Source organism: Euleptes europaea, chromosome 5 (genome assembly GCF_029931775.1).
Source record: "Euleptes europaea isolate rEulEur1 chromosome 5, rEulEur1.hap1, whole genome shotgun sequence".
Lineage (NCBI taxonomy): Eukaryota > Metazoa > Chordata > Lepidosauria > Squamata > Sphaerodactylidae > Euleptes > Euleptes europaea.
Genome location: NC_079316.1, coordinates 92,604,574 through 92,631,503, shown reverse-complemented (window position 1 = coordinate 92,631,503; position 26,930 = coordinate 92,604,574). Strand labels below are relative to the sequence as shown.

Here is a 26,930-nt window from a genome sequence, read left to right as displayed (position 1 = left end):
AAACATGTGACTGGGGGGGTGGTGACTTTGGTGTGATCTTTTGTCAGGTTCTTTTAAAAAATGTGTCATACTGATATTTATTTAACTGTTCAGACTCTGATAAGGAGATCTGGGGATTTTGGGGCAGATGAGTCTCTCTGTTAAGGTAGCAAGCAGAGACCTCGAGAGTGTTCAGAAGAGCCATCGAGGCAGGGCATGAAGATGTATAAATGCGTGACAAGAATGCCTAGGATCAAGCATTGAAAAGATTTGTCAAACACGGCAGGGCTGACTGGGGGGGGGGAAGTATCCTCCGTTCCCCTAATCCCCTCCCTGGTCATGTGTCCAAGTGAGATAATGCCCATTGAAGTGGCTTGTGTTTGTTACTTTTTCCTCTTTGGAAGTGTGCCCGTGCTGGGGGAAATCATGCTGGGTTTGGGTCAGGCAAAGACTCCTCCATAGCAACGGGATTGTTCAGAGGTAGCAATGCCAAAGTTGGGCCAGTAACTAATAAGTTATTTTCTCTGCCGTTGGCAATTGGCCACTGCTCAGTCGGAGACTGTGCTGAGCCGGGAGGGACAGAGGGGAGAGAGCAAGAGGCTGAAGTTTAATCATTGAACCAGTTAGGCTGAATGGCTTTGGCTGGGGACTCTTGCTTCTCTGCTGGGAAACGGCATGGTTGAAGAAGGGCTCTTCGGTTCTCAGGATATAACTAAGATCTGGAATTGGTAACGCGCGGCAATTTCACCAACTCTTGACCCGGCGATTTGAGAAGATGTTTGCTGTACACTTAGTGGCGTTTTATTTTACAAAGCTAAAAGAGGACCAGATCAAAAAGGTAAGGTTTGAATGTCCTGGCTGGTTTTCAAGTTGATTCATCGCGCCATGTTTTGTCTTGGCAACAATTTGGAAGTCCGAGGATGGCTTTAGCACTCCCTTAACAAAAGTGAGACAAAGTGAATTGGAATAGTTCAAATTGAATTGTATTTTTGCATGCGAAAACACTTTTAAGATTGACTGTATCTAAGGAAAGCCGTCTTAGTAGCGATACTGTGTAAAGCTCAGTGTCTTTAATAAATAACGCACTGACAATGGTTACAGTTAATGGACAACAGCATCTCAGGACTGAACTAGTAATCCAGCCTATAAACTTGATCTAAGGAATTTCGGTAAGCAATTAAAGTCACATGCAGTAATTGGATTGCCACTTAAAGATGGGCCAAGGAACTGATCCCAAATCTATTAAAATGGAAGCAATCCAACTGTCATGTAGGAGCAACCTAACTACCTAAAATATTCATAGCACTGTCTTACATATGCATTTACGCCCTTTTTAGTCCATTGAAGTCAATGGGCTTTTAAGGGTATAACCGTTTAGGACTGGACTGCAATGTGTGTGTGTGTGTGTGTGTGTGTGTGTGTTTTGGGAGGGGGAAGGGGTTAGATTCTAACAGCTTGGCCTTAAGAGTCCTGGCCAATGTGTGTATAATATTTATTTTTACAGGAGGACAATGATGTCTGCCTTTGGGCAAACAGACAGCAAATTCTTCGTTTTGCAACATGCGGGGGAAAGGCTTGTGGCCTGACTCCCGATCCAGTTGCTCCCTTGCCTCTCCTCCCTAGGTCTGCTCTTGTCCTTCATAGCCGATTGCCCTTTCCTCTTGAGTCATTACCTGCTTCTCATAGTGGAAAGCCCAGAGCTAAACCTCTTAATCTCTGTGAGGGCTGGCTGTTAAGGGAAGCAGTTGTTTGGGGCCGATGGGGAGGGGGATGAGTCAGCTGATTAGTTGAGGGAACTTTAGGGCCAGATGGAAACAGTTTTAACAAAAGACCATCTGGATCGGTTTTTAAAAAGTGGGTGGTTTTCCTCCAATATTTTATTTGACTTGTGTATTCAGCCTTTCCACCAAGGAGCTACATAAATGGGGTTTCTCCTATTAGATCCTACCAGTTTATCCTATTAGATCCTACCTGTGAGGAACGTTAGCTTGAAATAGTGAGCGAGGGCCCCACCCACCGTGACTGGCCCAGTGAGCTACGTGGCTAAGGATTTGAACTCAGGTTTCCTGCTGCCCATTATGCAGATTGTCCAGTAGAGCCATGGATAGTCAAATGCAATTGAAGCATTATCATGCATGGGGGTTGGGTTGTTCTCCCCAAAGTGGAAGCTATATATAAATATTGTCTCTGCTCCCAAGTTTAAAAAAACAACACATTAAAATTACTCTTTTATTACTTTTTTATCCAAAGGAAAATTTTTAATTTCCCCCCCAAACCTAATAAAGCAAAGAAACCTAATAAAGCAAGGAAAAGCATAAGCACATATATACCCAACGATCTTGATGTTGTGGAGAATGGAGCTGCTTGTTAAATAATTAATTGAACTTTTTGTTCCAAAAAAGGACAGACAAAGCCCATAATTCTGTCAATACCATTCCCTTCACCTCAACTGTCTGCCTAATACTTCCCAGAGGGTTCCCTCAAGCCTATGGTTGCCAACTTGGGCTTGGTGAAATTCCTGGAGATTTGGGGGCAGTGCCTGGGGAGGGTGGAGTTTGGGGAGAGGAGAATGCCAGCTGGGATGTCATGTCCCCCTCCCAAGCTGCTTTTTCCGCTAGATCACTGGTTCCCAACCGGGGGTCCGCGGACCGAGAACTAAATTAAGGTCCGCGAAACAAAGTTATGAACCCATAAAAAATTAATATTTTCAATTAAAAGTTCTCTATTATAAAATATATATATTCAAATATTATTCTAAGTTTAATGTTTAACTAACAGTTATGATTAAAGTTTATTTTCAAATTCTCGGAATTTTTATTTTGAACCTTGGGGTCCCTGCACCAAACAAAAAAGTCCTAGTGGTCCCTGGTCAAAAAAAGGTTGGGAACCACTGCGCTAGATGAACTCTTTTCTGTAGTCTGGAGATCAGTTGTCATTCCGGTAGAACTCCAGGCCCCATGGGGAGATTGGCAACCCTAAATAGGGCCCAGTCAACTGTGAGGAAGGAAGAACTATTTCTTGACAGCCCAGTTCAAGGTGGGTCTGAATTTCGGATGTGTGGGTGGGGTCTTCCTCGCTCTTCTCAGCTGAACTTTGATAGCAGGGGTGAGCCTGGTGGAGGAAAGATGCTTTCCAGAAGGGGTTATGGGGATCTGTGTGCCCCCTTGGTGCTAAAAATTGGATTTCCCACTTTATATGTAGTTTTGGCAGATACAAGTTTAAGCAAAATACAACATGAATTCAGCGGCACCTTAGAGACAGAGTTTATGCCAGCATTTATTTATTTATTTAAACCCTCCTTTTCTCCCCAATGGGGACCCAAAATGGCTTATGGCGTCATTCTCTTCTCCTAGGGCTGCCAACCTCCAGGTACTAGCTGGAGATCTCCTGCTATTACAACTGATCTCCAGCCAATGGAGATCAGTTCACCTGGAGAAAATGGCTGCTTTGGCAACTGGACTCTATGGCATTGAAGTCCCTCCCCTCCCCAAACCCCGCCCTCCTCAGGCTCCACCCCAAAAACCTCCTGCCAGTGGCGAAGAGGGACCTCGCAACCCTATCTTCTCCTCTATTTAATCCTCACAACATCCCTGTGAGGTAGCGTAGGCTGAGAGACCGTGACTGCCCCAAGGTCACCCAGCAAGCTTCCACGGCAGGGCAGGGATTTGAACCTGAGTCTCCATGATCCTAATCCAACACTCCAACCATGCTAGTGTGGATTTTTGTGAGTTAGGGCTCACCTCCTCAGATGCAGAACCTGCATCCTGTGGCCGTTGGTGACCGGGCAGGTAGAAGCTTGTTCTCAGGCTAAACCACTGCTGGAGGGGCAGCACAATGAGGAGGGCCACCATTGAGCTGCAGGGGCTTGTCTTGCTCCCAGCGATCAGCAGCAGCCCCCATATGGAAGCAGCCCAAGGTTTAACCCTTCCTGCATGCTTTTTTTCTTGATTTAAACCCCCTCAAGCTTCTGTCTGCACTGCTGGAAAAAAACATTGCCTTGAACCCTTTGGAAAATAAATTTAAAGGCATTGGGAGATCCGTTAACAGGATTGCGGTATTTCATCCAACTGACTTCAAAAGGATGTGCTTCTTCAGCTCCGATCTGGGGATCCCCTGTGGCTCCATGTTCAGATTACTCCAAGGCTGTATTGATGACATGAGTTGAAGAGCTGCACTTTGTTCATGGTCTTGGACAACAAGTACACTGGTTGACTTTTTAATTCAAAAGTCTTTCAAGCCCTCCCCTCCCCCCAATAATCAAGCAAATTAAAACAGTGGCTCTCAGTAGAATTTAATTCCAAAACTTTTCTTTTTCTGTCTACTACTGCTGCTGGGCTGGCTGCCAGCTTTTGTTAAATCTGGTGGATAAACCAGCTAAGAGTCCGATGCGGCACCGCAAATATAATCGCATCACCTCTTCTTGATGTGATTTTCCCAAAGCAAGCAAATGTGCAGGGCATGCCCTTCAGAGGGGCCACAGAAATGTTAGCTTTTTGATAACGTTACGGGCAGTCCTGTTTCATTCACGCTGATTGTTTGTGCAAATGATTTGTTGGGCTGCTTCCCACATTACCGTTGGCAGCTATGAGATGAGGTTGCCAGGTGCAGGTTTGGAAATCCCTGGAAATTCGGGGGTGGGGTCTGGGGAAGGACTTCAGTGGGGTATAATGCCATAGAGCCCACCCTGCGAAGCAGCCCTAGGGGAACTGATCTTTGTTGCCTGGAGATCAATTGTAATCCCAGGAGATCTCCAGCTACCACCTGGAACTTGGTGTCTTTGGCATTCAGCGCTTTCCTGCGCCCTGTTGAGCTCTGAGCCTATACTGCTTCGCCTTCGATAGGCGTTCTTTGCCATAAAGCACTAGTCTGCGCAGTGCTACATTGTTCATTCATGGTGCTTCACCTTATGCTGGTAGAAATGAACTTTTCACGTATACCTCTTTGGAATAAGCTTTATTGATGAATCAAGACTTTGTAAGCTTTATTGACAAATGAAAATTTTGTGTTATGTAATGAGGCTTTTTTCCATTGTGTAAATCTTGTATATATGTATGTAGTTAGTTTAGGTTTAGTCACATTGTTAAGATTATATATATTTGATTACCATACCATAAAGAAACATCTTTGCATTTGAGCTCGTACTTTGTTTGTACAACCACCTGGAAGTTGGCAACCACATAATGCCTTTTTTACTAAGCGATAGGGACCCCAAGGCTACATTGTCAGTGGCAAGATTTGTTTCAATCCTTATATCCCTCCAACACTAGATATATGCTGCTCAAGATCAATTGATCAAGGAGCTTCTAAGGGATAAAAGGAAAGGAAGTTGGCAACCCTATGAGAGTTTACTGCCTTGAGTATGTGGTGGAAATGTATTAGCTTGCAGCTGATGACTCCTTTCCAGTGAGTGAGAAGACTTGGGCAGAGAGTGCCTGGCTTCATTGGAGGCTAAAAGTGAGTAAGTGAGCTGTCCTGAAATCTGGCCAGAGCTGCTGAGAGCCCCCAGACAAAGGTTCCCTCTGATGGCCCCCATCACACCATCCAAGCGCTACATAAAGCAAACCACATGACTTGCTCAGCTTAGGGTTGCCAGCTCTGCGTTGTGAACATCCTGGATATTATTGGGGGTGTCTGTGTGGAACCTGGGGAGGGCAGGGTTCGGGGAAAAGAAGAAGCTCAGTGGAGTATGCCAGAGTCCATCATCCAATGTAGCCATTTTCTCCATGGTCTGGAGATCAGCTGTAATTTCAAAAGGTCTCCAGGCCCCACCTTGGCCACCCTTGGCTTCACAGTGGACCAGGGCTGATGGAATCCCCCCCTCTTCTCTCCTCACTCTGAATTTGGCTGCCTCACAGAGACCAATGAATTTCCTAACCTGCTGCCAAAAGTTCTCAGTTCAGATATGCATATCAGAAGGACATGCTTGTACTATTCATTGTCACACATTTTCAGGCTTCTTGCACTGTGAGGATGGCCCAATGTCTCCAAAATGTAACCTAGAAAGTAGACTTCCTAAGCAAGTGTGAATCATTGTTAGTGCAGCCAACTGGACATATGAGGTAAAACATCCCAGAGAAAAGTCTTTTGTATCCTTGCTCTGTTCAGTTCATGCAAGGGGTTACCGCACTTTGTATTCCCAGCGACGTATTAAGAGTTTGAAAATATTGTAAAAAACATCGCTTTAAAAGGGTTTTTGGATACCACGGCTTATAAATGGTTGGAAGACGTCTTCACAGCTAAAGGGGCCAAACAAAGTGCGAACAGTATTTTTTATAACGTTGTCAAACTCTTAATACATCAGTGGGAATACATAGAAAGTGCAAACAGTATTTTTGATCACGTTTTCAAACTCTTAATACATCGCTGGGAATACAAGTGTGGGAACCCCCCTTATTGCGTAATGTCGTTTTACTGCCTTTTCCAGGGTCCTGGCAGTGACTGTGAGGTTTCCAACTATTGTTATCTGTGTTTACATGGAAGTGCAGTGAATCATTTCTGCTCATTGGTTTTAAAAGGGACAAAAAATTGGCAATATGTCCCAACTGTGCCCCAGGAGTACAGAACAAATCTGTTTGTTCAACATCCATGTAAATAGAATTCTCTTCCCATTACATCACTCTTGTGACTTGTTTTACACCAACACTAGGCAACTGTTTCTAAAATCCATTCTACCTCCTCTATATTCAAAAAATAATTTCTGGATGGTTATAAAAATCATAAACGGTATTGGATCAGGTTCAAGGTGCTGGTTTTGACTTACACGGTCTGGGACCTTCGTACCTACGGGACCGCCTCTCCTGGTATGCCCCCCAGAGAGCTTTACGCTCGATTTTGGAACCACACAGGAGAGGCTCAGCAATGAGGAGGGGAATCTGGCAAGATCACCTTTCCTCTCTCTTCCACCAGTGGAAAAGCCCGGGAGATCCTAGCCCAGACTGAGCTTCAGGCTTAACTTTGGTTATGCCATGACCACTGAAATTAAAAAAAAAATCCCTACTAAGTAGGGTTGCCAGCTCTGGGTTGGGAAATACCTGGAGATTTGGGGGGGTTGGAACCTGAGGAGGGTGGGGTTTAGAGAGGGGAGGGACTTCAAAACTTTCCCAATGCAGGATGTCCCCGAGGATTCCAGCGGAACAAACGGTAGTCGTCAACTTGTCTTCTAGAGAACTGACTTCAGATGAACTTGAGGTACTCAACTTAGATTTAGGCTTTGTACCCACCCCCACCTACTCTTCCTTTCAAACCCGAATAGACATGTTTAAGCTGATTCGGAACATCAAATTACGTGACTTCTTCAAAGATCAGCCTCCCGTATTTTCGCCTAACTGCTTCCCGTTCAAAAGAAAATCCACATTCATTCCTAACACTTCTAATCATTTAATTAATACTTTTCAGTTTTTAGTGAATAGGGACATTGATAAATTGGAAAAACAACAATGGAAGCCTCCCAGTAATATTTCTAATGACCAACAATCCATTATTAAGAACTTGAAAATGGATAACACGATAGTCATTTGCCAGGCTGATAAAGGGGGCGCTATTGCCGTCATGGACTTTACCACCTATAACGCAGAAAATCTTAGGCAACTTTCTGACACCCGTTTTTATAAGAGACTATCCGGCAATCCTACCCAAAAAGTTTCTAAAATCATTAGAACAGTCGTGAGCGAAGGTCTTTCATTGGGTTTCATTAATGACACTACAGCTGATTTTCTGACTGTTCCCTATCCTCAAACTCCTTTATTTTATACTTTACCCAAACTTCACAAAAGCGCCACTAATCCGCCTGGACGTCCCATCATATCTTCCAGAGGCAGCTTGACTGAACCATTATCCCAAATGATTGATTTTTTTCTGCAGCCTTTCGTTAAGGATACTCCATCTTATCTTTTTGACTCCAGAGATCTCATTAAACAACTGGAAGGCTTTCACATCCCTCCTGGTGCTGTTTTAGCCACCTTGATGTGGCAGCTTTATATACTAACGTTCCCCTTGATATAACCCGCAATATTATTTCTGATCAACTAGATAGACGGTCCAACCTTCAACCTCCCACACATTTTTTGCTTGACATAGCCAACATAGTTTTAGAAAATAACTTCTTTCGCTACGGCTCCGATTTTTTCTTGCAAACCAAAGGAGTAGCTATGGGCACCTCCTGCGCCCCTTCCATCGCGAACCTTTATATGGTAGCTTTTGAAAGGCGTTATATTTTGGACAACAACCCTTTCAAAGACAACATGTTATTATTTAAAAGGTATGTGGATGACCTGTTATTTTGTTTTTCCAATTCAGATTCTTTTTATAAATTTACAGAGTGGCTTAACCGACAGGACCAACATCTTCACTTTACAGGATCATGTAACCAAATTTCTCTTAACTTCTTGGATCTTGAACTGTTCGTTAGAACAGACAGATCCTTAGCATTCAAACCCTTCAAAAAACCCATGGCGAGAAACTCTGGGTTAAGATTTAATTCCTATCATCCTGCTCACCTCAGGAATAACCTTCCCTTTAGTCAATTCATCCGACTCAAGAGGAACTCTACATTACCACAAGATTATGAACAGGCATCTAGGAATTTACACATGGATTTAAGCAGGAGAGGTTATCCCGACCATATTTTATGAGAAGCAAAATACAGAGCCGATCTCAGGACACGTGACTCAATGCTTACCACACCAAATCCCACTACCAGAGAGGGCATTTTTTGCTCCTTAACATACAGCCGCCATTCCAATTCCATCCAACGAATTATCAAAAACCACTGGCACATTCTATCCAGCATCCCAGGATGCGCCTCTCCCCCCACTTTTGGACTTAGAAGAAATGCGTCCCTCAGAGACAGATTGATTCATTCTGACATTTCACCACAACGTCCTCTTCCTGCCGTTACAGGTCACTTTCCATGCAGCTCCTGCTCTTTTTGCCCACTGAGTTTACCACTCAAAGAATTCAGTTCAACCACTTCAGATTTCAGGTTTAGGCTCAATCATTTCTCCAACTGTTCCACAAGCAGATGCATGTACGGGATCACATGCAAATGTCAAAAACTGTATGTGGGCAGCACCTGTCGCCCTTTAAAATTAAGAATAGGCGAGCACAAATCGAGGATTAGATCTTTGAACTTTGAAGCCCCGTTAACTTCCCCCTTTGTAGAGCAAAAACATAATGAAAACGACATCAGATTCTTTGCAATCTGGGTCTACAAAGGTAATTCTTTTGATGCTGACAATGTCCAAAAGATCTTGCTTAGGCAAGAATCACGCTTTATTTATTTGTTCAAATCCTATTTTCCCTTTGGTCTTAACAGTGAATTAGATTATTCTTGTTTCTTATAAACATAAGAAGACCTTACCTGTCCTCTTGATTAGTTACACCTGTGCTACAGCAAAACCTTACCTGTTGAGCCAGGAGCTCTATAATTAACGACACCTGTGCTTGAGCCACCAAAGACAGAACATTGAGCAACCCTCTGGGAGCAAGCATTGACTAGCTGAGAATCATACCCTTGTTTACATGTAAGATATTCTCTTGATATTTAAGGTAAATAATTGTATCAATTGTTTGTTAGGAATGATTAATTTTAACTTTATATGTATAACTAATGAGACCAATTTTTGAGAAAGCTTCTTGTAATGTTTTAATACAGTTGTAGGAGCACTGCCTCCTTGCACACGGAGAGCTGAAGAAGCTGCCCCCGGTGGCGGCGAAAACGCAAAGCATCCGGACAGCGTTCCGACCCGACTTCAATCTCCCTCTTTTTGCCTTCTGTTAGGAATTATGAAATAAGAGACTTTGCATTTGTACTTCCCAGACTTGGACCCCAAGCCGGAATTGACTTTTTTACAATTGGCATATTTGTTTGTATATATTATTGTTGACTATCTTGCTGTATTGAGTCCGTCTTTAGATTTGATAAGTTTCCGTTGTCACACTATTGCACTTGCACTTTTGTTATTGTCAATATATACGTTTTGCAATCATTTTGAGAGCCAGTACTATCTTTACCTTAGCTTAACTACCTGGAGGTTGGCAACCCTAACCCCAGTATTTTCAAAACTTTTCACATTGGGTGTAGCCTATATGGTTGCCTCTTCACACATCACGACTGAACACAAAGGTTGGGTCTGGGTTCCCCACTCTGTGTCAGATGTAACATGAAGTAATTAATGACTGGTGTACAAAAAGAAGAGAACAACCACCCTGCTGGGGGGCAGCAAGAGGAAAGGCCAGTTAGACAGGACGGTGAGGTCAGCACCTTCTTTCCCGATAAGTGTCATTCCTGGTCTTGCTGTTCTTAGGACAATATTCCACAACTCACAATTCTCTCTCTTTCTCAGCTAGTGATGTAGCCAGAACCCTGTCTCTATCTCTAGTTTTTACTCTTGAGTATGTTAGTTCCTGAATAAAGCTTTCTCTCCACACCTTAATCAGTTTGTGCTGCTGCTGCATAATCACTCGGCCAACAGTGTGAGTTGCGAGTGTTTCTTGACTCCTTCACAGGTGGTGCCTGGTTAAGATCAGGACCCCAACACACATGGAGAAAGAGTTTCTGCCTTCTGTTCCAAATTTCCAGGAGGCAATCAAGCTGGTATTGATAAAGTACACTTTATGCGCATGCCAAAAAGGTAGTAAAGGTAGAGAAGGCATGCCTGTATATATAATGGTTTATGGCTATGTGTGCATGAGTTATTGGGTGTGAATCTAGGGTTACTAACCACCAGGTGGAGCCTGGAGTTCTTCTGGGATCGCAGCTGATCTCCAGGCTACGGGGATTAGTTCCCGTGGGAGAAATGCAGAGGGCAGACTTGATGGCAAGGATCCCCAACCTTTTTGATCCTGCGGGCACCTTTGGAATTCTGACACAGGGTGGTGGGTGCAGCCACAAGACGGCTGCTGCATGAGGTGGAGCCAAGCACAAAAATGTCAGGGAATGAGGCTATGCATAACTCTAACAGTAACTTTTCAGCATTTCAGACAGAAGCTCTGTTTAGCAGGATGCCTTTTAAAATGATCATATTGTTTAGAAATATTTTCTTGCACACACACAACTACTGCATGACTAAAATAAGATACCTGTGCTATTTCATAATAGCAACTAACAATAACAATGGCATCTATCATGTCTTGTTCCAGGTCGATCGGTACCTCTACCACATGCGCCTCTCTGATGATGTCCTACTGGATGTGATGAAACGCTTCCAGGCAGAGATGGTGAAGGGCCTGGGAAGAGACACCAACCCAACAGCTACCTTAAAAATGCTGCCAACATTTGTGCGATCAATTCCTGATGGCTCAGGTAAGCAGTGGAAGAAAAAAGAGGGGAATAAAACCCAACCTAAAAACAGAAGCTGGGTACCCGAGGTTGGGTAAAAGTAACCACAACCAAATGTGTTTCGGCGTATTGGGTCTTCATCAGTGGTTAATTAAAACCCATGTTAGCCTGCACACATTTGCAGAAATAAATACATACATATACAAACAGGTCAAACCCAACCTGGCATGTGTATAGGTTGTCTGAAAAGATAGAATAATAATGGGTTAGTTTCTATCTATTTAAGAGCCCATTATTTAAGTCTTGAAAGAGATGTTTGAAAAATACTTTCAAAATCTATTATCGATTACTCAAACATCTGGTCGGAGTGGTTCTAGTTGTAATACTGTAAAACACGATTAAACAAACTGGAAACCTCAGTTCATTATTAATCTAACTTGAATAATTACTTTACTATGTATATTAAATATACCAATGTATAAACCCATACCTGGTTAGTATATGTCTCTCATATGCTATGTGTGCAGGTATCAACCTGGTAGAGCAGTGTCAAACTGGTGAGCCTATCCCGCTTAAATAGTGTTAAAAGGGTGATGCAAGCTCTATGATTCAGCACATCTGTAACTGGGTGATGCAATCACCCTGTATCTCTATGAGAAGTATAGTTACAACTGATCCTGTGCACTCAAGCCAAGTGCTTTTACAAGTAGATCACAATGTTGTAAAGTTTGAAAAAGTCCCTTAGAGACAAAGCCAGTCAATGTCTTCATTTAAGCCTTTTGCAGCCAAAGTTCCCAAAGTATAAATATAGAAAGTCTCTCTTTTACTTAGAAGCCTCTGCTGAAGGTGAGATGTTGCTGGTACTTTTTCCACAATCCAGAAGCGGAGGTCCTTGTCTGTGTGAGCGAAGGTCAGAAAGTGCTGCACTAATGGCGCTGTCAACTTCCTTGTTCTGATGCAGCTCCTGTGCTCACATATCCGCATCTTGATTGGTCTTGTTGACATGCCAACATACATAAGTGTACAAGAACATTGTATAACATAAATAATACAACTAGAATTACAATTCACGAAATCCTTCATGTTAAAGGTTCTATCTCCATTAGAATTGTGAAATGTGTTTCTTTTAACAGAATGGGGGCATACAGCACAGTGTCCACATGGAAACTTACTGTTTGTATATGTATGTATGTATGTATTTATTTATTTCTGTAAATGTGTGGCTAACATGGGTTTTAATTAACCACTGATGAAGGCCCAATAGGTCAAAAACGCATTTGGTTGTGGTTACAGATGTCAACCTTAGGATATGCCATTGTGCTAATTTAATGTTTTTAAAATATTTTTAACCTTTTTAACCTTTACATAGCGCTTCCAATAAATTATATAGCCATTTTGGATTTATTGTGCCATCTTATCATAGGATAATTTGTGCTGAACTGTCGAGATTTTGCAAAGGGTTCATGCCAAGCAGTCAGCAATCTTTAGGGAGGGAGAGAACTGTGAAGTCTTAGAGGCTGGTTGATTAGTGGGAAAATGCTGCTGCTTGCCTCTCCTCTGGGGCTGTGGTTCTAGTTCTATAAGGAGTGTGTCTAGGCAGGCGCTTCAGGACCACTGAAGAAATGCCAGGAAATGTGACCAAATTTTCTGCTTTAGGTCAAAATGTATTACAGTTGAACAGGTCTTTCTCTAGGGCTGGTATATTCCAGACTGGACATGCCTCTTATTCCGTTCAGATTTTCAGAATAGAATAAACTTGTAGTGGCTCAGTTCCCTTCTGCCATGATGCTGAGTATGGAGTCCTCTTTATACAGTAGGGTTGCCAACATCCAGGTACTAGCTGCTATTACAACTGATCTCCAGCCAATAGAGATCAGTTCCCCTGGAGAAAATGGCCACTTTGGCAATTGGACTCTATGGCAGAAGTTCCCAAACTGTGCTCCATGGAGTACTTGGTGCTCTGCGAAACATCTCCTAGTGCTCCGTGAAGTGAATGGGAAGAAAAATACTACTGTCATTCAGTTTAGTATATAGGTGCTAGGTGAAAATTAGTGTTCTGTGGCAAATTTCTCTCCTGAAAAGTGCTCCATGACTCAGAAAGTTTGGGAGCCTCTGCTCTATGGCATTGAAGTCCCTCCCCTCCCCAAACCCCACCATCCTCAGGCTCCACACCTGGCGGGAGACCACAGGGGGCAAGAGCATATCTGATTGGCATCATGCCAGCGCTCCAAGGTATTGGCAGAATTCAAGAAATAATCCAATCCCATTTTGCTTTCAATAACCTTTACTACAACAGGACTTGCAAAAGGAAATAACTGACTGCAGGGCACTAATAAAACAGAGAGGCCTTCAGAGTATAACAACTAACACACACCAACACATAGCAGAGATAGAAAAACAGCAAGAGGCAGGCTGAACTGCAAGAGAAAACAGTCAATAAATAGGGTTGCCAGGTGCCCGCTGGTGGCGGGCAAACCCCCGGCCATTTACCCCTCTGCCCACTGACCTCCTGAGGGTCGGTGGGCAAACGGGCGTGTGCATACGGCACGCGGCACTTCCGGTTTAGAACTGGAAGCTCCGCCTCGCGAGGGGCCTTTACCATTCAAACGAAGAGGTGAAGGCCCCTTGCGAGGAGGCACTTCCGGTTCTAAACCGGAAGTGCTGCGTGTGCATTGGCACGCGCACACACGCACAATTACAAAGAAAAACCTCCCGCCGGAGGAGAGGAGGCACCTGGCAACCCTATCAATAAACCCTAAACTAGGGGGGTCCCCAACCTTTTTTAGCTTGTAGGTACCATTGGAATTCTGGCACAGCATGGTGGGTGTAGCCACAAATTGGCTGCCATACAACAGCTGCCACCACAGGAAGCGAAGCCAGCCACAAAATTGCTGCCACAGCTTACTTTCAGTCACACAGTGAAGTAGCTACTGTGGTGGCAGCTGCTGCCAAAGCAATGTTTTCAAAAATCTGCACAGGCAATCAAATCTCCAATGGCCAATCAAAATCCTTGCTGGGCAAAAGCCCCACCTGACCCTGCCCACTTTCTAAAAACACTTGGTGGGCACCGTGTGTCAGCAGGCACCATGGTGCCCATTGGGGACCCCACGCCCTAAACACTAGAAAATGCACCGCAGCTCCCCTTAGGGTACAAGTGGACCAAACAACTCTTTCAGCAGTATTTACATTAATCTCTTAGCAGGCGGTTGCTTCTCCAACATGATGTCACTTGCATTTGAACAGGAAGTGATGTCAGCATAACGCTATAGGACTCTCTACAGTGGTTTAACTACTCTGAGTGGTGGCAGGAGAAAAATCAAATTAGAAAGGCCAACGGCATGATGTCACTTCTGGGAAAACCAGAAGTGAAGTCAGTTGTTTCTAGGAACACCATAGAGTTTCAGCCAATTCCTAAAGAGGTGTGCTATCACTTCAAGGAGTCCCTGTAAGTGATATTACACTGTCACCTGATGGCCCCCAGCTCTCCCACTTAGGGTTGCTAGCTCTGGGTTGGGAAATACCTGGAGATTTTGGGGGTGGAGCCTGAGGAGTGCAGGGTTTGTGGAGAGAAGGGGCTTCAATGGAGTATAATGCCATAGAGTCCACCTTCCAAAGCGGCCATTTTCTCCAGGTGAAGTGATCTCTGTCACCTGAAGATCAGCTGTAATAGTGGGAGATCTCCAGTCATCTCCTGGAGGTTGGCACCCCTACTCCCACTAGTTGCCAGGCAGGGTGTGGAAACTGTGTGTGTACTTTAAAGAGAGAGTGCGCTAATTCATTTCTCCATCTGAATTCCTGGTGGTCAATTTTTTCTTCCCCTCCCTCCTTATAGGAAGGGAGAAATATTGACAGTCCTGATAAACAGATTCTTATAGATCCATTGACCATCCAGGGACTCAGAAAGAGTCATAACAATAACTCCTTACCCAACAAACTAGTGTAGTGGTCTTAGGGTTGCCAACCTCCAGGTGGTGGGTGGAGATCTCTTGGGATTACAGGTAGTTGTGAATTTCCTGCATTGTGCAGGGGGTTGGACTAGATGACCTTGGTGGTCTCTTCCAACTCTATGATTCTAAGTTCCCAGGAATTTTCCAAACCGTAGATGGCAATCCTGTTCCTTGGGTTGCCAAACGTCTGCTCCTGTGTACTATGCGTGTGAGAGTTTTAATTGCCTATTTAAATAGGGTATGCTTTCCACTGATGAAATTTGGTAGGAATGAGAATGTCAACCCAATTAGATGGGGGGATGGAGTTACATATGGTAATGCGTTCCCCGCTGAAGCAAATAGAAAAAGAGAACTAATAGAATGAACACATGCAAGTATGTGTGCCAAAGAAAAAAATGAAAACAAAAAACATTGCACGTGTTCCTAAATTTGTTTCCTTAAGATCCAAAGTTGCAAAATTACTTGTCCTTTGTACTAGCATTGAACTGCTATAGCTCAAGGTGTGCTGGATCAGTAGAGTAACATCATATGGCCGACGGAGGAAACCAGGAATTGAAATGAGCCTTTGAATGTCTTCTAAAGACCTCTTCTGGGACCAACAGCAATACCCATGCAGGAGTCTCCAGATGCACAATTAGTCATGGTGTGATGTGACCATACCTGTTGTTTGTATTACAGAAAAGGGCGACTTCCTCGCTTTAGACCTTGGAGGCTCCAGATTTAGAGTCCTGAAGGTCAAAGTGTCTGAAGATGGGAAACAAAATGTTCAAATGGAGAGTCAATTCTACCCAACACCGAAAGAAATCATACATGGGAATGCAACAGATGTAAGTAGCGTCTCTTAATTGGGGATTTGCTCATTGAATTGGATTATGTCTTTGGGTAGGCCAGCTTTAGTTGTTTTGAATGTTTGCAAGCTCCAGATCAAAGGGGAACAGCATCAGGATTGCTATTCAGCAATCGATTCTAGAAAGCAGCATGGCTTACTAAAAATCATGGCCAATATACGCTGATGGGGTCATGAGAATAGATTTTAGGCAGGCTGCTTTTGCAGGGTAACCAGATTACTGTTAACTAGTATGCTGATATTCTGCATATCTGGATCAGATTAACAGCCTTTTTTCTCTTACAGAAAATGTATTGATTGTTTATGTTGCCATTGATCTATCTTCTGTTCCATTTGAGCTGCCCAGAATATGGGATAGAAGGCAGGAAATGCACGACGATATGTAATAGAATACAACAGTAACTGGCAAATGTTTCTTTTCTGTTTTATGTAGCTGTTTAAATACGTTGCCGAGTGTCTCACGGACTTCATGGAGACCAAGGGAATAAAGCACAAGAAATTGCCTCTTGGCTTTACCTTTTCTTTTCCTTGTAGGCAGAATAAATTAGAGGAGGTAAGACCATCACTCATCCATAACAGTACTGGTGGCTTTGAGCACACTGAGTTAGCCTTCAGCAGAATTACTGAGTGGAGTTCTAGAGCTGATTTTTATATTCTAGAAGAGTACAGAAGTTATTCCACAAAATTAGTGTAAATAATTGTATTTTTTAAAGTATTTATATCCTGCTTTTCTCCAAAAAGGACCCAAAGCTGTTTACAAGGGGGGGAAATCCAGTGCACATCAAGCCAACAAAAATCAATGCAAACTCACATCAAGGTGGTCCCAGATTCATTGGCACCTGAGACAGGGAGGGGGCAAGTAGTCCTCATTCATCAATATTGATGTCATTCACATGAACACATGAAGCTGCCTTATACTGAATCAGACCCTTGGTCCATCAAAGTCAGTATTGTCTACTCAGATCAGCAGTGGCTCTCCAGGGTCTCAGGCTGAGGTCTTTCACATCACCTACTTGCCTAGTCCCTTTAACTAGAGGTGCTGGGGATTGAACCTGGGACCTGCATGCCAAGGAGATGCTCTACCACTGAGCTACGACCCCTCCCCACAGCTGGCAGAGATGCTCCTCCTCTTCCTCTTTCCCTCTCTTCCTTCTGTCTGCTAGTTGCTGGGCTGCCTCAATCCTGACTGCAAAAGTATTTGTAAAATCCATCCTGTTAAAAGTCAGAGTTAGAAGCTTTAAAGGAATGGGAAGAGAATCATTGGTGTACACAGGACAGTGGAAGTAACAGATATGTGGAGGCAAGGTACGGGGATCCAGGGGTATCATGGCACTGCACAACATTGGGAAAGCCTCCTACAGAAGTATGGGAATATGCTAAATCTAAATTTGAAATCTTAGAGCAACCTCATTTTAGCATAGAAGGTAGTCTGTGTTTTTTGCGCATTGCCGTATGATGCCCAATGATGCTGTGTAAATTCTAATCATTAGTAGTAATTACATTAGGGAAGAGGGCTTTAGATTTGTAAGGAACTGGGCAACATTTTGGGACAAGCCGGGCCTATACAAAAGGGATGGGCTCCACTTGAACCAGGATGAAACCAGACTGCAGGCGAGTAATATAAAAAAGGTGGCAGAGCTGCTTTTAAACTGAACCTGGGGGGAAAGCCGACAGGAGCTGAGAAGCATCCGGTTCGGGCAAACTCAGTGCACACGGACAAAGGGAAAATTGCTTCAGATTGCCCACATGGGAATTACTTGGACATGAAAGGGAATGGAAAAAAAATGATGGATAGCCACTTAAAGATGCCCAAGGGCACATGCCAGGCAAGTCGAAAGAGAGAAACAGTGTGGAGGTGTTTCTATGCTAATGCTAGAAGCCTCCAAGCAAAAATGGGGGAATTAAAGTGCATGGTTTTAAGAGAAAACATAGATATAGTGAGCATTATAGAAACCTGGTGGAGGGGAGAGAACCAGTGGAATACAGTCATCCCTGGTTACAAACTGTATGACAGGGAAGGGTGTATTGGAGGGGGTGTTGCTATGTATATCAAGGAAGGCATAGTGTCTAATAAGCTAGACACCATAAAAAGGGCAGACTTGTCCACAGAATCCTTACGGGTGACGATTCTGGGCCCCAAAGGAGATTTAGTACTGGGGACATTCTATCGGCCCCCTGACCAAATGGCTCAGGGTGATCTTGAGATGGAGAATGAAATTAGGGAAGCATGTAAAGGTAATGAAGTAGTAATAATGGGAGACTTCAACTTCCCTCATATTGATTGAATAAATGTATGCTCCAGTCAAGCCAAAGAGATAAAATTTTTAGACATCCTAAATGACTGTGCCCTCGAACAGTTGGTCATAGACCCAACCAGAGGGGAGGCGATCCTGGATTTAGTACTCTGTGGTGCTGCCAGTGATTTAGTGCGGGTTGTGGATGTAGTTGAGCCAGTTGGCAATAGTGATCACAATGGCATCAAATTTAATTTATATGCCAGTGGGAAAGTGACTGGGAAATCTCACACAATTACCTTTGACTTTAAAAGAGGGAACTTCTCTAAAATGAGAAAACTGGTGAAGAGGAAGTTGAAAGGAACAGTTAGGAGGGTTAAATCTCTTGAAAAAGCTTGGGGGTTACTCAAGTCCACATTACTAGAGGCTCAGCTAGCTTGTATACCGCAGGTCAGGAAAGGTAGTAATAAGTCCAAGAGGTCACCACCATGGCTAATGGGTAAGGTGAAGGAAGCAATTAGAGAAAAAAAGTCTTCCTTCAGAGACTGGAAGGTTTGCCCAAACGAGGCGAACAGAAGCAAACACAAACTTGCACAAAGGAAATGCAAGCAGATAATTAGAGATGCAAAAAAAGATTTTGAGGGGCATATTGCTAAACACATCAAAACAAACAATAAGAAATTCTTTAAGTATATTAGGAGTAGGAAACCAGCTAGGGAAGCGGTTGGACCATTGGATGACAATGGGAGTAAAGGAACTCTTAAGGGAGGATAAAGCGATTGCTGAAAAACTAAATGAATTCTTCTCATCTGTCTTCACTGTTGAAGATACAGGGCAAATTCCTTCTCCTGAACAGAGATTTTGGAGAGGGGAAAATGAGGAACTGAGGCAAATAGTGGTAACAAGGCAGGAAGTCCTAGAACAGCTAGACAAACTGCAAACTAACAAGTCACAGGGACCAGACAGTATTCATCCTAGAGTTCTTCGGGAACTCAAATGGGAAATTGCTGAACTTCTAACAAAGATATGTAATATGTCCCTTCGATCAGCCTCTGTACCAGAGGACTGGAGAATGGCCAATGTAACACCCATTTATAAAAAAAGGTTCCAGGGGGGACCCAGGAAATCACAGGCTAGTTAGCTTAACGTCTGTTCCTGGTAAATTAGTGGAAAGCATTATTAAAGATAAAACTGTCAAGCATATAGAAGGGCAAGGTCTGCTGGGCAAAACCCAACATGGCTTCTGTAAGGGTAGTTTCTGTCTCACTAACCTATTAGATTTTTTTGAAAGCGTCAATAAGCATGTGGACAGGAATGAGCCTGTGGATATTGTGTATTTGGATTTTCAAAAAGCTTTTGACAAAATCCCCCACCAAAGACTGCTAAGCAAACTTCATAGTCACGGGATAAGAGGACAAGTCCTCTTATGGATTGAGAGCTGGCTGAAAAATAGGAAGCAGAGAGTAGGAATCAATGGTCAGTTCTCCCAATGGCAGGATGTGAGCAGTGGGGTGCCTCAGGGATCTGTGTTGGGACCGGTGCTTTTCAACCTGTTCATCAATGTCCTGGAGTTGGGGTTAAACAGTAAAGTAGGCAAGTTTGCAGATCACACCAAATTATTTAGGGTGGTTAAAACAAAATCGGACTGTGAAGAGCTCCAGAAGGATCTCTGCATACTGGAAGAATGGGCATTAAAATGGCAAATGAGATTCAATGTAAGTTTAAAGTGATGCATATTGGGACAAAAAATCCCAACTTCACATATACACTGATGGGATCTGTGCTGGCAGCAACAGACCAAGAAAGGGATCTTGGGGTGGTAGTGGATAGCTCAATGAATATGTCAACCCAGTGTGCGGCTGCTGTAAAAAAGGCAAATTCCTTGCTGGCCATAATTAGACAAGGAATAGAGAATAAAACTGCTGATATCATTCTGCCCTTGTACAAATCTATGGTGAGAACACACTTGGAATACTGTGTACAGTTCTGGTCACCACACCTAAAAAAGGATATTACAGAGCTTGAGAAGGTGCAGAAAAGAGCAACCAAAATGATTAGGGGACTAGAGCAACTGTCCTATGGGGAGCGGTTAAGACGCTTAGGGCTGTTTAGCTTGGAAAGAAGGCGGCTGAGGGGAGACATGATAGAGGTCTATAAAATTATGCATGGTTTGGAGAGAGTGGACAGGGAGAAGTTTTTCTCCCTCTCCCATAATACTAGAACACGGGGTCATCTGCTAAAGCTGGAGGGTGAGAGATTCAAAACAGATAAAATGAAGTATTTTTTCACACAACACATAGTTAAACTGTGGAACTCCCTGCCCCAGGATGTGGTGATGGCTGCCAGCTTGGAGGGCTTTAAGAGGGGAGTGGACATATTCATGGAGGAGAGGGGTATTCATGGCTGTTAGTTAGAATGGATACTAGTCATGCTGCATACCTATTCTCTCTAGTATCAAAGGAGCATGCCTATTATTTTGGGTGCGGTGGAACACAGGCAGGATGGTGCTGCTGCACTCATCTTGTTAGTTGGTTGGCCACTGTGTGAGCAGACTGCTGGACTTCATGGGCCTTGGTCTGATCCAGCAGAGCCTTTCTTATGTTCTAATAATAATGACTTGGTTTTTTTAGGGTGTGCTGCTATCTTGGACAAAACACTTTAAAGTCCGCGGAGTGCAGCAGACAGATGTTGTGAGCTCTCTCCGCAAAGCCCTCGGGAAACACCAGGCAAGTTAAAGTGAAAATAAAATGATCAAGACCTTATCTCTTTTAAATACATACATGTATCAGCTCAGGTGTATATGTTGGGGAGGGGGGAACATGCTGAAAGCCAGTGTAGCATCATGATTCGAGTTCTGGACTAGGAGGTTCTGCCATGAAACTCACTGGGTGACCTTGGACCACTCCCTTTCTCGTAACCTCTATCTTATAGGGCTGTTGAGAAGATTAAATGGAGGAGGGGAGAGAACCATGTATGCTACCCTGAACTCCTTAGAAGGAGGATAGTATCAGTAATAAAACAAATATATCACCTTTGGGTAGTGGTTTCAAGGGAAAACATGCTTATGGCATCCAATTGTACCTCATCCTAGTACCCGTGCTTGACAGGCAGTTCTCACTTGCACTGGGGGCACAGGGAAACATTTCACAACTAAAGAAATCAGGTAGCCTGGCAGGGTAAACACAAAGAATAAGTAAATAATGTAGGCAGGTGCCACCCTGAGTAAGAATATTGGGCATAATACATAGCATGGTGTAGTGTTTAAAAATGGTGGTTTGGAGCTGTGGACTCTCATCTGGAGAAGCGGGTTTGATTCCTCGCTCCTCCACATGAGCAGTGGACACTAACCTGGTATAGCTCCCAATTATAGCTCCCAATTAAAACCAGTCCAACGTATTATTAAGGACCTACAACCAATGCTGGATTGTGACACTTCCCTCGCTGAAGCACTGGGGGGATGTCCCTTTCTTGCTTACAGACAGCCGGCTAACCTAAAACAACTTCTCACCCATGATGATAAACTACTTAACAAGAACACGGACTCTGGCACCAAGGCCTGCAACAAACCAAGGTGCCAACTTTGCCCTCATATAGATTCTAGGAACACCATCTCTGGACCCACCAATGTCAGCCATACTATCTCAGGTTCATATTCCTGCTCATCTTCTAATGTGATTTATGCCATCACATGCCAGCAATGCCCTTCCACAATCTACATTGGACAAACAGGTCAGTCTCTTAGACAAAGATTAAATGGACATAAGTCTGACATCAGAAACCACAATATTCAGAAACCAGTGGGTGAACATTTCAACCTTCCAGGACATTCTGTTGCAGATTTAAGAGTAGCAGTTCTCTTACAAAGGAATTTTAAAGAGAGATTGGAAAGAGAAACTGCTGAATTACAATTGATATTCAAACTAAAGTCAATGCATTTACCTGGGCTGAATAAAGACCTTGCATTCATGGCCCATTACCAATGCTGATTTCTCAACACCCATCTCTCCCCTGGACATCACAGACTCTTTTGCATATCACACCTAATCCAATCAAGCCTGCTATTCACATTTACATACTGTTCCTCTACTTAAAGACCGATGTGATTCACATTCTAGCTGTATCTGAAGAAGTGAGCTGTGGCTCACGAAAGCTCATACCCTACCAGAAAATATTTTTGTTAGTCTTTAAGGTGCTACTGGACTCTTGCCCTTTTTGACTAACCTGGTGAACTGGGTTGGTTTCCCCACTCCTTTACATGAAGCTAGCTGGGTGACCTTGGGCTAGTCACAGCTCTCTTAGAGCTCTCTCAGCCTCACCTACCTCACAGGGTGTCTGATGTGGGGAGGAGAAGGTGATTGTAAGCTGGTTTGATACTTCCTTAAGTGTTAGAGAAAGTGGGCATATAAAAACCAACTTTTCTTCTTCATCATCATCATAAAGGAACTGTAGGTGTTGGCAGGCCACACAGCTTGCAGAGTCACCACCTAACCCTTCTGCCTACTCATTGTGTGCATGAATTTTTCCTGTATTCATAAATGAGTCTACCCATTCATGTCTAAAATGGGGTGTGTGAGTAAAGCACCATCAAGTCACAGCTGATTTATGGCAACCCCATAGGGTTTTCAAGGCAAGAGACTAACAGAGGTGGTTTTCCATGGCCTTCTTCCGCATGACCCTGCTATTCTTTGGTGGTCTCCCATCCAAATACTAACCAGGGCTAACCCTGCTTACCTTCTGTGATCTGACGAGACCAGGCTAGCCTGGGCCATCCAGGTCAGGGTAAGGGTCTATTTTTAACTAAAAATGGAGCGCAAGAGGAACTAAATGTACTCTTCCCACACCTTTCCAGTGAAATAAGGCCCAGGATTTAGTTCTCTCCTGCACTTTATTTGTGGATGTTTTAGACGTGGATCGATGGGCATTAATCAATACCCGTGGATTTCTCCCATCGTTCCAAGTTTGCCCTTAGCTTCAATTAAATAAAAAAGATAGTGGGGCCCCCTTACCATGGTCAGTAACTGCTGGGGGATGGATTTTTTGTTATGGAAATGGTGCTGGAAGAAACGGTCAAGTCCCTTGCCCATTATTTCAATGCGGGGCCTGCTCTGCTTTTGTGTGAATCATGTCAGTCTGTTGAAAACATCGAGGGTGTTGGATCTTCATTAGTCACTCTGGAGTACCCATGCATATTTGATGGGTCTGGTGGACTGAGATTAAAAGTTCATCATTTTTTAATTGCTGTTGATCCAGAGGTGTACTAGAAGATTGTTTGCTGCCATGATTTAGAGAAGGAATATATTCAAGACATTTGTGGCTTCACAAATGCTGATCTATGACTATCACCTACTTGGATCATACCTTTTGAGCATGTATTGATTTTTTTTACACTGTGATCAAAGAGCACATGATCCCCATGGCCAAACGTGGAATACTACCAACCAACTACATCAAAACATTACCTGTAAGCACCAAATCAGGTTTAAATATGCAAGACTTCGGAACAGAAAGCTCTGCGATGATCTAGTGGACTCTTGGGCCCCATATTTTGCCCGCAGATTGAAATTTCACTGTATTTTTAAACTTTATTAATCTGATCATTTCCCACCCCATCTTACCTGATGGCTTCCCATGGCTGACCTGTCATGATTGTACTTAGTTATCACTTCATTAAGCTTTGCAAAGTCATATTGGTTCATTGAATGAATGAATAATTACATAAAAGAATTACGTACGTGTGCCAGAACCTTAGATTTTAAAAATCCATTCATCTTGAAAGTGCCTAACTACTTGGCAGAATTAGATCCATTGAAGCTCTATTTACGTTTGTGTGTGTGTGTGTGTGTGTGTGTGTGTGTGTACAGTTGAGAGTGTACTGCTTGATTCTTTTTTAATTTTACTAATATCTTGCATTTGCCCCCTTAGGACATTGATGTAGATGTCTTAGCCTTGGTAAATGACACGGTGGGAACAATGATGACCTGCGGATATGATGATCAACGGTGTGAAGTTGGTGTCATTATTGGTAATTCTCATAAGAAGCTGGGCTAACTTAACTTAAGCTGAAATGAGTCTTTTACAAGTGAAACCCATTAGGCATGGAACTGGATGCTAAAAAGTTTGAGGCAAAGAAAATAACTTTAAAAAATAACAGTTTCATTCCTACTTCCTTTTTTTTAAATGAAGAGATTATATAAATCCCTTTTCTCCTTCTGCCCTCCCCCCACTTCTTCCAAACTGAATCTGATGGGCTCAGGAACAGGCACAAATGCTTGCTACATGGAGGAAATGAGCAACATTGAACTTGTGGAAGGTGATGAAGGGCAAATGTGCATCAACACGGAATGGGGAGCCTTTGGAGATGACGGCTCATTAGAAAGCATTCGGACTGAGTTCGACAGAGAGATTGACTTGGGTTCTATTAATCCTGGGAAACAATTGTAAGTTTAGTCTTGGATTTGGCAAAAGTCTTCTTTCTGATAATGTAGCTGATAGGCATGTGTTCATTTAGACACCTTCACATTGGCTGTTTATGCTTGGTAATTAGCAGTGCGTTCCAGGCTGAAGCGCCCCACATATATTTTTTATTTCTTCACACTGAATCATCATTCCAGATGGGGCATTCCTGCTTCGCATTTCTTAAGAGCCCCTTTAACACGACCTTTTGTATTTGCTCCACCCCCACACTGAAGCATTCTCTGAAGGAAGCATGCAGAATCACTGCCGCGGCTTAGCTATGCCAATGGCTATGCGAACGAAGGAACGACGGAGCAGGCGAGTGTGTGTGTGTGTGTGGAATTTGTTTGACTTTCTCCTCTTGCGTCGGGACCGTGAATAATCAATTCAAAGGTTAGATTTTAAAAAGGAGCTTTGAGCGAGCATCAAAATCGACCATAAATGGCCATTATGTAACTACAACGTTTCTTCAATCACAGATTTGAGAAGATGATTAGTGGATTGTATTTAGGAGAACTTGTCAGGCTTATCCTTCTGAAAATGACAAGGGAAGGCTTACTTTTCAATGGGAAGTTATCAACGGATCTGTGCACTAAGGGCAAGATTGAGACAAGACATGTTGCTGCCATGGAAAAGTAAGACATCTTAAGACTGTTTTCCACAAATGGAGCTAGCCTGTATGTAAAGAGAGCCTGATTGCTAGGATTGCCAGGTCCCTCTTCAACACTGGTGGGAGGTTTTTGGGGCGGAGCCTGAAGAGGGCGGTGTTTGGGGAGGGGAGGGACTTCAATGCCATAGAGTCCAATTGCCAAAGTGGCCAGTTTCTCCAGGTGAACTGATCTCTATCGGCTGGAGATCAGTTGTAATAGCAGGAGATCTCCAGCTAGTACCTGGAGGTTGGCAACCCTACTGATTGCTGTTGAGCTTGATTCTGTCTTCAACTTTAGCTGACTGCTTTGGCAGTTCCACAGAAGTCAGTTCAGCGGTGCCTGTGGAGTTCAGAGTGGGAGATGATGCCATTTCGGTAGGGTCTTTTCAGTAGCAGCCCCACGATTATGGAAGAACCTCCCCAGGGAAGTGTGCCTGGCCCCTCACTTTCAGTATTAAGGAGGTTGCTGAAGGCAGTTTTATTTAGGACCGCATTTGATTAAAGAAGCCCTGAATTGTGATTTTAGTTTGATTTTATGTTTATGTAGTCTATTTTATTTATTTGGTTAATATTGTAAGCAACCTTGAGCCCCATATGGAAGACAGGCAGCTGATAAATGTTTTAAATAAATAAATAAAAATAATAGGACAGAACAAAGAGCAGCCCGGCGGTCCAGACCATTTATGATGCATTCATCCTATATACAAAAAGTGGCTGAATATTGCCCTTCTCCCTCTGAAATGGCAACCCGTTGACAGTGTTTCTGGAAACTTTGTTTTGGCTTAGATATAAAGAAGGTCTGAACAATACTAAAGAGATGCTGAAAGAACTGGGCCTGGCCCCTTCTGAAGAAGACTGCATTGCTGTGCAGCATGTCTGCACCATAGTTTCATTCCGTTCAGCAAACCTTTGTGCCTCAGCCTTAGCCGCCATCCTGACACGCCTTCGTGAAAATAAAAAATTGATTAGGCTGCGAACGACCGTTGGCATGGATGGCACGCTGTACAAGACACACCCCCAGTAAGTAAATAATAAAATGGGTAAGTAGGATTCTCTCCTCTCCCAAAGGGAGAAGGTACTGTTGCTTATCTTCATATGGTCATTCATTAAATTTTATGCAAATGTTCGCAGGAAGAATGGTTATAAAAAGGGATTGGCACATTCAAGGTCGGTCCGCGATGATAGCTACATGTGAGAAAGGACCATGGCTTTGTGGTAGAGCATATACCGGAAGGTCTTGAGATCAAGCCCTGGCATCTCCAGTTTAAAAAAAATAGGATCAGGGAGTAGGTCATACGAAAGACCTTGAGGGGGGGCTGTTGCCAGTCACAGTAGACAATACTACATTTGATTGACCAACGATCTGACTTAATATAAGGCAGACTCACATGTTCATGTAATGTTCAGAAGCCGTATAGTTCTGATTACCAGACAGTTAGGTCCAACCACGCAGAGATGATTTTCCATTATCATGCCTTGCTTGTGAACTTCCCAGAGAGAAAAGGCTGGCCGTTGTTCAAGACACAATGCTGGACTTGGATCC

The 26,930-nt window shown here is 43.4% G+C and overlaps 1 protein-coding gene across 1 annotated transcript in view; it reads left to right on the top strand.

Moving 5' to 3' along the window:
• Nucleotides 1-699: 699 nt before the first annotated feature.
• The window catches only part of LOC130477387 (hexokinase HKDC1), a 38,660-nt gene continuing 12,429 nt past the window's right edge, over nt 700-26,930 (top strand). Inside the window, exons 1-9 of the mRNA XM_056849322.1 lie at nt 700-817; nt 11,119-11,281; nt 15,883-16,031; nt 16,485-16,604; nt 20,916-21,011; nt 24,208-24,307; nt 24,539-24,722; nt 25,218-25,373; nt 26,174-26,407. Coding sequence (XP_056705300.1) covers nt 755-817; nt 11,119-11,281; nt 15,883-16,031; nt 16,485-16,604; nt 20,916-21,011; nt 24,208-24,307; nt 24,539-24,722; nt 25,218-25,373; nt 26,174-26,407 — 1,265 coding nt within the window. The 5' untranslated portion in view covers nt 700-754. The remainder of the gene's footprint in view (nt 818-11,118; nt 11,282-15,882; nt 16,032-16,484; nt 16,605-20,915; nt 21,012-24,207; nt 24,308-24,538; nt 24,723-25,217; nt 25,374-26,173; nt 26,408-26,930) is intronic.